The 10,831-nt window shown below is 33.3% G+C and overlaps 4 protein-coding genes across 4 annotated transcripts in view; all 4 read left to right on the plus strand.

Annotated features, from left to right (window-relative positions):
• Positions 1 to 793, plus strand: part of LOTGIDRAFT_175420 (hypothetical protein) — a gene marked incomplete at both ends in the record, with an annotated part of 2,124 nt that extends 1,331 nt beyond the window's left edge. Inside the window, one exon of the mRNA XM_009056637.1 lies at positions 498 to 793. Coding sequence (XP_009054885.1) covers positions 498 to 793 — 296 coding nt within the window. The remainder of the gene's footprint in view (positions 1 to 497) is intronic.
• Positions 794 to 2,012: 1,219 nt separating this feature from the next.
• On the plus strand, positions 2,013 to 2,963 carry LOTGIDRAFT_175421 (hypothetical protein; the record flags this gene model as incomplete). The annotated part of the gene is made up of 1 exon (XM_009056638.1): positions 2,013 to 2,963. One exon carries the CDS (start codon positions 2,013 to 2,015, stop codon positions 2,961 to 2,963), a length of 951 nt encoding a protein of 316 aa, XP_009054886.1.
• A 139-nt stretch (positions 2,964 to 3,102) lies between these two features.
• On the plus strand, positions 3,103 to 3,531 carry LOTGIDRAFT_175422 (hypothetical protein; the record flags this gene model as incomplete). Its single annotated transcript, XM_009056639.1, has 1 exon — positions 3,103 to 3,531. One exon carries the CDS (start codon positions 3,103 to 3,105, stop codon positions 3,529 to 3,531), a length of 429 nt encoding a protein of 142 aa, XP_009054887.1.
• Positions 3,532 to 3,692: 161 nt separating this feature from the next.
• The window catches only part of LOTGIDRAFT_145036 (hypothetical protein), a gene marked incomplete at both ends in the record, with an annotated part of 8,089 nt that continues 950 nt past the window's right edge, over positions 3,693 to 10,831 (plus strand). Inside the window, one exon of the mRNA XM_009056640.1 lies at positions 3,693 to 4,017. Coding sequence (XP_009054888.1) covers positions 3,693 to 4,017 — 325 coding nt within the window. The remainder of the gene's footprint in view (positions 4,018 to 10,831) is intronic.

The raw sequence follows: 10,831 nt of genomic DNA on the forward strand, positions 1-10,831 counted from the left end.
GCATCATAATACACACCTATTATATCCCTTATATTTCACCTCCAGATAACATATTTTTAAAATGATTTATTTATATAAAAACCTTGTTTAAAAACAGAATGAGTTTAATTCGAAGGAGACGGATTCTTCTCAGCTCTATCATCTCTCATCCCAAAAGTAGCCAACTTTGTCTCAAACAACAAATCCCTTATTTCTTCTGGAACGCAAGCTCTTGGATCTGTAGCAAAAGCAGGAGTAAATATAAGCGAAACAGTGAAAAGATCTAACGAGTTGAAAGAATTACAACATATATGAGAAATGCGAAATAAAAGATTAGAAAACAAAAAAAAGGCAACGGTTTTGAAATTATTGGATAAAAATGTTAATGATAATTGCTCAAACTCCTATAACTTATTTCGGTTCCGACATTCAAAATTCATTAGGTTCTCTTCCCGGATTTCCATGGGCAAAATATCCAGGAGAAAAACATCTTCCAGGTCATAATTACACCGTTCCAGGTACAAGGTTAGATCTGCGATTAGACCAAAACGATAAACCCAAACCAGGTGAAGAACCAGTCAATAGAGTTGACGCAGCAGCGCTCAAACACGATATACTATACAGAAATAAAGACATAACATCCAGACACGAAGCAGACAAACAAATGATAATCAAACTTGAAAACATTCCAAATCCAACTTTTAAAGAGAGAATTCAAAGAGCATTAATCATTAAACTCTTGAAAGCAAAGATGAAAATGGGTATGGGAATAGCAGATGAAATACACAAAAAATTTAGAAACTTAACTGATTAATGGGAGGTAACACTGTTTTTTGTTTACTTCAAAGTAAAATACCAACCAGTTTATACACGGTTAGTTTTCTAGAGAATTATTGATTTAATAATTACTTTCAACGCCCGGTAACAATCAGTCGTCTATTGTTGACCGGATATATGGCACGCTATAATTAACATATCACGCGTGCCACGTCAGCACAGACAGTCTAGACTCTCAACTGTTAGTAGTGTCTCAATTTTTGTTACGCTGGAAGATTAGGAATTTAATCATACAAAATCAAGGTATGTTCTTTGTTTGATTTAATCATAAGACGATAGGGTGGAATTAAGATGATATGTTATTTGTTGTTTTTCAAAATATCAATTTTGTTCTATTGCAGACACAAGTTTAATAGATATCACGATCACAGGCAGTGGGGAATACTACCAAACTCTGTGACAAATATCCGAGGATTCAAAATTGTTGATACAGATTTCGAAAATAGAACAAGTGCCAAAGAACAAGCGTTTTGGAAAAGGATAAAATATGTGACGTATATCTGCCGATTGTACTGGGAGCGGTCGTGACACTTGACACTTGACCCTTGAACTATGACTGGTAAAAGTTAAGAGGGGAGATAACTCTGAAGTATATCTAGCGATTCTACCAGGAGCGGTCGTACCCCTTTGACCCTTAATCCTTGGCCCTTGAACTCTGAAGTATATCTACCGATTCTACTAGGAGCGGTCGTAACCCCTTGACACTTGACCCTTGAGCTATGACTGGTAAGAGGGGAGATAACTCTGAAGTATATCTAGTAGAAGTGTATATCAATGTTATTGTTTGTTTTAAATTTCCTTGTATTTATTAAAACTTACTTTGGTTTTTTTGTTATTCTTCCTGGATTTCCATGGGGGTAAATTGGTTTCAAATAATAGGGTAAAACCTATCTTTCAAAATGGCAGAAAAAAATTACAGATTAGATCCCATCTTTCAATTATATGATCCAATTCGTTATTCGTTTAATAAGAAAAAAGAGGATTACATTATCATATCACCAACCGTTGGCTCTAGGTCTCAACTAAATGATGGGGGTAGGGACACTTTCGAGATTAATTCACTGTCAAATTGGCTGCTTCTTTCCGATGCTTATTTCAGATGCGATTTCAAAATCAAAGACGGAACTCCCAATCAGAATCGTGTACCACAAACTAATACAACGTTAGAAAACTTCTTTCCATCTTAATTTAGCGAGATGGTTTTGGAAGCTGGTTCAAATTCTATAGAAACCATCAAACACCCTGGGGAATTTGATACAAAGTTGAAAACAGTTTTATATCCTAAAGACTTCGATTCAGTCTCAGGCTGGATACCCGACGTTGGCAATCGAAATGTTTTAAAAGAACCGGTAAGAAATCTTGCAAATGATGCCGATTTAGCTAGAGTGAGAGTTGTTGCTCGAAACACAATAGAAATAGTAGCACGAGCAGCTAATCATGGATTCGAAAAACGAGTACTTCAGTATAATAATGTTGTTGAGAATAATAGGTGGGTTAATTACGTAAATTGGAAATTATATCCTTTATTCGGTCTGTTGGAACACAGAAAGGTTTCAATAGGGTTACCATATAAAATCCATCTACAAAGAGAAATCAATGATGATAAAATATTCTTTGGAGAGAATGCTTCAGATGCAAAATTAAAAATATCGAATCTCCAACTTTACGTACCAGTAATAACACCATCAATTGAAGTAGAAACGAGAATATTCAACTCATTAACTAGAGATATTGAAATAGCATTTCTTCGTCGTAATACAATAGGTAGCATAACTTTAACTGGAGAAGCCACTACATGGCCAATCACTAACACTATTAAACCAGCAAGATATTTAATGGTTGGTTTCAAGAACTTACCAGATTCTCAAACGAATAACAATAATATCTTTAGAGTAGCAATGAACCAAATTCAAGATCCTATAATCCGTAAAGTTCAAGTAAGATTAAACAACGATAATTATCCTAACCAACCTTTAACAATTAATCCATCCATGAAGGATTATAATGAATTGTATAGAAACTATAAAAATATGTGTGAATTATTTGGAAATTCACCTCAGTTTGAATATGTAGATTTTGCACTTAATCATCCAATCTTCTGTTTTGATCTATCAGCTCATCAAGAAGATCTTTCAAAACAGGAGTAAACATAAATATTCACATTGAAAAAACACAAGGAGATGTGACCGGTTATTGTTTATTATTGGAAGAAGCAAAACATTTAATTAAAATATCCGACAGACGGATGATTCGTATAGAATAATCATTTAAATTACCCTCTTAAAAATGAAACCAGAAACTTTAGTAAAAGGAATAATAGAAGCTATCGATACGGAATCATCAACTACAATAACATACAATGGTAAAAAGATTAAAATATCTGAAAAAAATATCGATAAATATAAACACTGTAAAGTCCTTGGTGATATAGATTTGGAAAGAATTGACAAGAGTGTAAAGGAAGGTGGATTTTTACCTTTCCTACCTTTGATATTTGCTGGCCTGGCCGCAGCAGGAGCAACTGGTGGTGGGGCTGCTGGGATAACACAAGCCATCAACGCCAAAAAAGCAGCTGATGCTGAAAAAAGTGAAAAACGTAGACATAATATAGAAATGGAAAAGATAGCACAAGGTTCGGGAGTAGCAGATTTATTAGGGACAGTTAAAGAATTTGGAAATCGATTTAGTGAAGAAACCAAGAAAACTGTTACATAGGTATTAAGTTATCTAATAGATAAAATCGACACAGGAGAAACGAAGGTTAAACATAAGGGTAATGCCATAGTTTTTAAAAACAAACGTTCTGGAGAGGAAATCTTTCTTTCAAAGTATAAAGGAGAAGGAGTGATTTCTGGAACAAAAATATAGAATAAAAAATGGGAAAGAAATTTAATCATTCAGAAATATTTCCTAGTAACCCAATGCTTATGTGTATTTGTGGAAGCTCGGGTTCTGGGAAAACATATTTGACCTTTAACATGTTGATAACACCAAAACTTTTAGATTTCGATTCATTATATATCTACACAACAACACCAGAACAATCGTATTATCAATTCCTCAAAGCTTTAGAATATATACTAAAGAAAGACGTTCAGGACATATTTAAATATTATGAAGACAACGATGAGATAGAAATAAAAGATATCTTAGATACATATATAAAAGAAAAGAATCCATCTTTCAATCCAACGGATATAAGTTTTTCTTACGAAAAATGTTAATGATTTAGATTTGTCTAAAATTGATAGTGAGCGAAAGAACTTAATAGTGTTTGACGACTGTGTAGCACAAAGAAATCAAGCCGTTCGACAAGAATTCTTCACGAAGGGAAGACATCACAACTGTCACTGTATATACCAATCCCAATCTTTCTACGGAATGGATGCAATGTTCATTAGAATTAAACGACAAAGATTTATCTCAAATCATTCAGTCGATAAATCACGGAATGGACAGGGATACATTCAAAAAGGATTGTAAAGCACAATAGAGAAACCCAGATGATCATGGATATGTATTCGTTAATACTAGAAAACCTGCAGGTGAAAGAGTTATGATAGATATATGTTAATTTTATTTCATTAAAAATGACGGATTGGAATAATATTTTAAAAAGAAATAGAGAATATATCAAAGCTAAGAATAAAATAAAGACCCAAGTTGAAAATAACAGATTACAACAACTTGGATTAATAGAAAATCTACAAACTCTATTTTAACCAATATTAAAAAGTCAAGAAGATATTAAAAAGAGACTCGAGTCTCCTATAGAAGCTTCACCTCATAAAGATAACCCCGAACCGATTGAATATGGTGGTATTATAATTAGAACATTAAATGATATAAAACGTTATTTTTCAAATCCAAACCCAGATTTACCAAAGAGCATTACACCAATTTTTGATAATGAAGGGTTATTGTTTAATGGATTTAGAATAAGATTTAGTGGAAATTCACCACAATTCAAAATCGATACAAAATACTTTATATTTACATTAACAGAAGGGTTAAAAGATTTAATGAATGGTGGGGATGTTGATATTACCGATTACAAGGATTTAGCAGAATACTCAGAATTTCTACATACGATAAGAAAGACGGGGCCCGAAACAAGAAGATTAAAAGAAGTTGATCAATATATAAGAGATATTAATCAAGATGATGAATACGAAGTTGACGAAGTAGATGATGAATATGAAGATGAAAGTGATAAAATTATACATGAAATCGATTCCTTTTTAGGGCATGCAGGAGAAGGTATTACGTTTTTATCCGACAACAATGAGGAATTATTTAATAGATTACAAATGATATTAGCGGCAATGAAAGAAGGCCATCGATCAGACAGACAATATAATGAAGTTAATTATAATGAAGTTAATTGTATATTAAAAAGACTCCTAGAGAAAGGTATCATAGATAAAAATGATTATAAAAACGTAATAAAAATGCCAAATAAAGAACAATTATTCGTTATAACCTCAAATAAATCAGACATTAAATTATCTCTAGATTATGAGTATGAACTCGATCGCAATCAAGAATATGAATTAGGATTAAAATATTTTTCTGTTTACAATTCCATTAGAAATATCAACGAAAATAATAACCAAATGAAAATATCAACAGATAACGGAGCTACATTCAAAACCATAAGTTTACTACCAGGAAGCTATGAATACGTTGCCATAAACGAATATTTATCTGAATATGGAGGAAGTGCAAATGGTAAAAACAATATTGAATTCGAAGGTAATTTGAATCTGAACAAAATAAAATTGATATTAAGAAATAATTGTCATGTTGATTTCAACGTAGAAAATTCATTGAATGCGTTACTAGGATTTGATAAACAAATATACACGCAATCCACTTTAGCACCACATAAAGCTAGTATCGAGAATGATATCGATGTGATTAATATACATGGCAATTTGATAAACGGTGGATTTTTCAATAAATACAAACGTCAGATTATTTACAGTCTTCCAACATTCACTGTTCCTATTGGATATAGAATTATAGAGAAACCATTTCAAACAACTTATTTACCACTTAATTCGTTCATGATTAAAGATATAAATCTGGAAATCAAAGATGGTAAAAATAGGTTAATTGATTTTGGTAATGAAGAAATTGTTATTCAGCATTTAAAACGAGTTCATTCTCTTCTTGAATAGTAAGGTAATCGAAGTGAAATTCATAGTTTTCATCCAAACTATACTCATCTTTATTACTATAAGGATACATGATTCCTTCACTATTTGGTGGCTTTCTCTTTACAAGATTCAAATAACTTCTAAAAACTTTCTTTTGTTTATCATCATCCTTTGGAATAATTACTCCATTTTTTCTTAAATTCATTTGATATATCATGTCCACTAGCCAACTGAATGTAATCGTCTACAGTTATCTTATCATTAGAATAACCTTTAAATGTTTTCTTTTTCTTCTTCTTCTATCTCAACGATGTATTGAGTCTCATTTATTTTTTCATAGTTTTTGACATGTGAATCGAAGTTGGCTTTTAAAGTTGCTTCATTGGCTTTTAAAGTTGCTTCACTCCATAGATGTTTCGATGTAGTTATATCCTTCTGAATAGATTTACCATATAAGGAATTACCTAATAATTTCATACAATTACTACCCACAATATTACCTTCTCCTTTATATTTATTTCTTAGATCTCTCAAAATTAAAAGGTATTCTCTATAGGGAGGAGTTCTAAAATTTTCTTCGTATACTATACCATCTAATATTCTAATAATTCGTCCACCAGCTTTAACTATCTCTTGAATATCAACCGATGTTAAAACGTCATAACAGAAACCATTTCTGAATCTGATTTTAGTCCCAGTTTCCTTTTTTCCTTCTTTGTTCGTAAAACTGATTTTATCTTTAGCTAGTATCGGTTGGAAGAATATGTTTTTGGGATACACAAACCAGGCTTTTAAAATAGCAGTTTTTGGTCTAAATCTTTGTTCATTTAAGAGTCTTACAAATGTTTTTCCTTCTTCTGGTAAAAATGGTCTACCACTTTCCGCTTGGGGATATTCACACTCTAAATCCGACATCGCTGAAGCATATAAACCGTTAGCATCAAATGCCATTAGTTTAGTATATTTATATTTTTAAATTTTGAGTGAACCTCTGTTTTATCTTTTGTGCTTGCGCTGTATTCTTTAAATAAATCAATTATGTTATTACTTTCGAGTTCTGTATATTCCTTTAATACATTACAAATTCCATCCATTTTATTCGTTTCAAATGATTTTCGATTTGCGGAAACTCTTCCTCCTTTAATAGATTGTCTAATAAAATGTCTTATAAAAGGGTTAGTGTGTGAGTAAACTTTTTCTACGTTTTGTTTTTCCGTATGTTTCGGAACCATTCTAGTAGTTTCATACCATTCTTCTTCAACTATTTCTTTATCGTAATGATACAAATAATACCAACCCTTTAAAGATAGAGATGGAGCCGTTAGATTATTAGAAACATTCTGGAATACAACGTCTTTCATGACCTTGTTGTATTTTATCAAGCATGCTCCAAGACATAGGGTATCTCGTTTCGCGTAAGGTTCCCATTCATGTCTTAAAGATTCCCAGTTATCTTCGGTATATTTTGAAATGTCTACATCCACGATCTTTCTCAAATTCATTGGTAGATTAGATGAATTTCCCAATGCGGCTAAACTAGATGTTTCGTGTTGATAGGAACATTTGAAATTAATATGTTGTAAATAATTTTAGTTACCCGTTATTTCTTTCTGTCTTTTCCATTTTTTCTGTAAATCTTCATCGGTGTATGGATTAGATAAAGGTAAAGATAGAATGCCTCTAGGTGTTATTAGTGGGCATTGTGTTAGTTTTTTTACGATTTTGATTATGATCCAGTTATCAAAACCACTACCGTTATGAGAAGTCAATGTTAATCTCTTTTTATCATATTGACCTAAATATTTCAACATTTGATCCATACAATCTGTACCTACAAATATTTCTACTATATACATTATTCTATCATAAAATTCGTCTGGAACTTTATCAGTAGGATTTAGATTTGGAAAAATAGTAGTATATGTGTTTTCTGATATAGCGCATCCAGTTTGATCCGTTTTTAAGATGTCAGGTATATGTCTTTTCGGATATGACGCATTTCACTTCTGCGCAGCTTTTTCAATGCGTCATATCCGAAAAGACACAACTGTTAAAATGTATTATAACAGACTTTCCCCAAACTGTTAAAAAATGTATTATAACAGACTTCCCCAAACTGTTAAAAAAATATATCATAACAGATTCCTCCAAACTGTATTATAAATTACCCAAAACCACAGACAAGAATCACTAATAATAATACAGTATAAAATAACCGCATTAAAAATGTCTTTAATTTTAAAACACGAAAAAAAAATTCGAAGGAGACGGTTTCTTCTCTGCGCTAACATCTCTCATCCCCAAAGTAGCCAATTTTGTCTCAAACAACAAATCCCTCAATTCCTCAGCAGCGCAAGCTCTTGGATCTGTGGCAAAAGCATTTTTATCTTATTTTGTTATATTTTAATGTTTATTTCAGCTAGGTTCCCTTATACTCAGTTTTACTGTATTTTTCACTAAAGGGAGATAATCATGTTGAAATTCACCTTTAGATAAGTGGGCCAAGCATGGGTCGTATTTATTTCCATTTTATTATATGTTCACAATATGCTACAAGTCATTAGCTTTCATGTGATATGCATTTTAATAGGGTAGGGCTTGGGTTCGTATTTTTAATGTATTATTTTAACTCATAAGAGTACCAGGCAAGTCGGTTTATGGGGAACTCAAAATGTATAAATAGAGTTTAATTTCTTTCATTCGAGGAACTCTGTCATTTGAATTCACAGAAACACTGAGACTCCAGAACACAGAAGTCTGAAGGGACAGGTTCCCTATGTAAGTAGAGAGGCTTACATAGTAAGAGGAGATTAGGGAGATTTTGAATGAAAGATACTAGGTGTTAGTATCCTTATCTACTGTACCGATACCCGTTTCCGCTCGGCGGGTACTCAATTTTGTTGAATAATTTATATTTTGTTGTCAAGTGTGAATTATATATGTCTCTTTGTCCTATATCTTGGTGTCTGCGGGTAACAATAATCATCTCACCATCGGTAGGGACAAAGACCCAAATAAACGACGGAGGAAGAGTTACCTTTGAAATTAATTTGTTGTCCAATTGGTTGCTGCTTTCCGATGCCCATTTCCGATGCGATTTCAAAATCAAAGACGCCACTCAGAATCGAATTCCACAAACCAACACGACTTTAGAAAACAACTTCTTTCCGTCTTTATTCAGCGAAATGGTTTTGGAAGCTGGTTCAAATCCGATAGAGACCATAAAACACCCCGGAGAGTTTGACACAATGTTGAAAACGGTTCTGTATCCCAAAAACTACGACTCAGTTTCAGGATGGATTCCCGATGTCGGTGACGGAGAAGTTTTAAAAGAACCGGTCAGAACTGTAGCAAATGACGCAGACCTTGCTAGGATAAGGGTAGTTGCTAGAAACACACTGGAAAGAGTGACTCGCGGAGTAAATCACGGATTTGAAAAACGAGCGCTTCAATACAACAATGTTGTCGAGAACAACAGATGGGGTAATTACGTAAATTGGAAGTTGTATCCTTTATTTGGTCTCTTGGAACACAGAAAGGTTTCCATAGGTTTACCGTATAAAATTCATTTGCAAAGAGAAATCAATGATATTCTTTGGTGAAAACAACTCTGACGCAAAATTGGAAATAACGAATATCCAACTTTACATACCGGTATACTCCTTCCGTAGAAGTGGAAACGAGAATATTCAACTCTTTAACCAAAGACATCGAAATTGCTTTTCTTCGCCGTAACACGGTAGGTAGCATGACTTTAACTGGGGAATCCACCACGTGGCCAAATACCAACACCGTCAAACCAGCGAGATATCTAATGGTCGGTTTCAAAAACTTGCCAGACTCTCAGACAAACAACAACAACATTTTCAGAGTGGCATTGAACCATACTCAAGATCCCATCATTCGCAAAGTTCAAGTCAGATTGAACAACGATAATTATCCCAATCAACCTTTGACAATTGATCCTTCCAAAAAAGATTACAACGAATTGTACAGAAACTATAAAAACATGTGCGAATTGTTTGGAAATACGCCTCAGTTTGAATACACAGATTTTTCACTCAATCATCCAATCTTTTGTTTCGATCTGTCAGCTCATCAAGAAGATCTTTTCAAAACAGGGGTAAACATAAATATTCACACCGATAAAACACAAGGAGATGTAACCGGCTACTGTTTATTGCTGGAAGAAGCAAAACATTTGATTAAAATATCAGATAGAAGAATGATAAGAATTGAATAAAAAACACCCTTTAAAAATGAAACCAGAAACTTTAGTTATGAAAATAATAGAAGCTATGGAAACGAATTCGCTGACTCTAATAACTTACAACGGTAAAAAAGTGCATATAACCCAAAAGATTATCTATAAATACAAACATTGCAAAGTCAGAGACGATATAGACTTGGAAAGAATTGATGAGAATTTAACTAAAAAAGGTGGATTTTTACCTTTCTTACCTTTAATCTTTGCTGGTTTAGCTGCAGCTGGTGCAACTGCTGGTGGAGCTGCTGGGATAGCCAAAGCTGTCAACGATAAGAAAGCTGAAGCCGCTGCAAACGCCGAAGCGCATAGACACAATTTGGCAATGGAAAGAGAAGCACGAGGAGGTTCGGAAGTAGGAGATATATTAGGGACGGTTAAAGAATTCGGACAAAGATTTGGCGAAGAAACCAAGAAAACCGTTAAAGAGGGATTAAGCAAATTAATAGATAAAATCGACACTGGAGAAATGAAGGTCAAACACAAGGGCAACGCCATATTTTTAAAAAACATACGTTCGGGCGAGGGATCTTCCTTTCAAAGTATGAAGGCAACGGAGTGATTTTTAGTACGAAAATGTAATAAATGA

Source organism: Lottia gigantea (assembly GCF_000327385.1).
Source record: "Lottia gigantea unplaced genomic scaffold LOTGIsca_280, whole genome shotgun sequence".
Lineage (NCBI taxonomy): Eukaryota > Metazoa > Mollusca > Gastropoda > Lottiidae > Lottia > Lottia gigantea.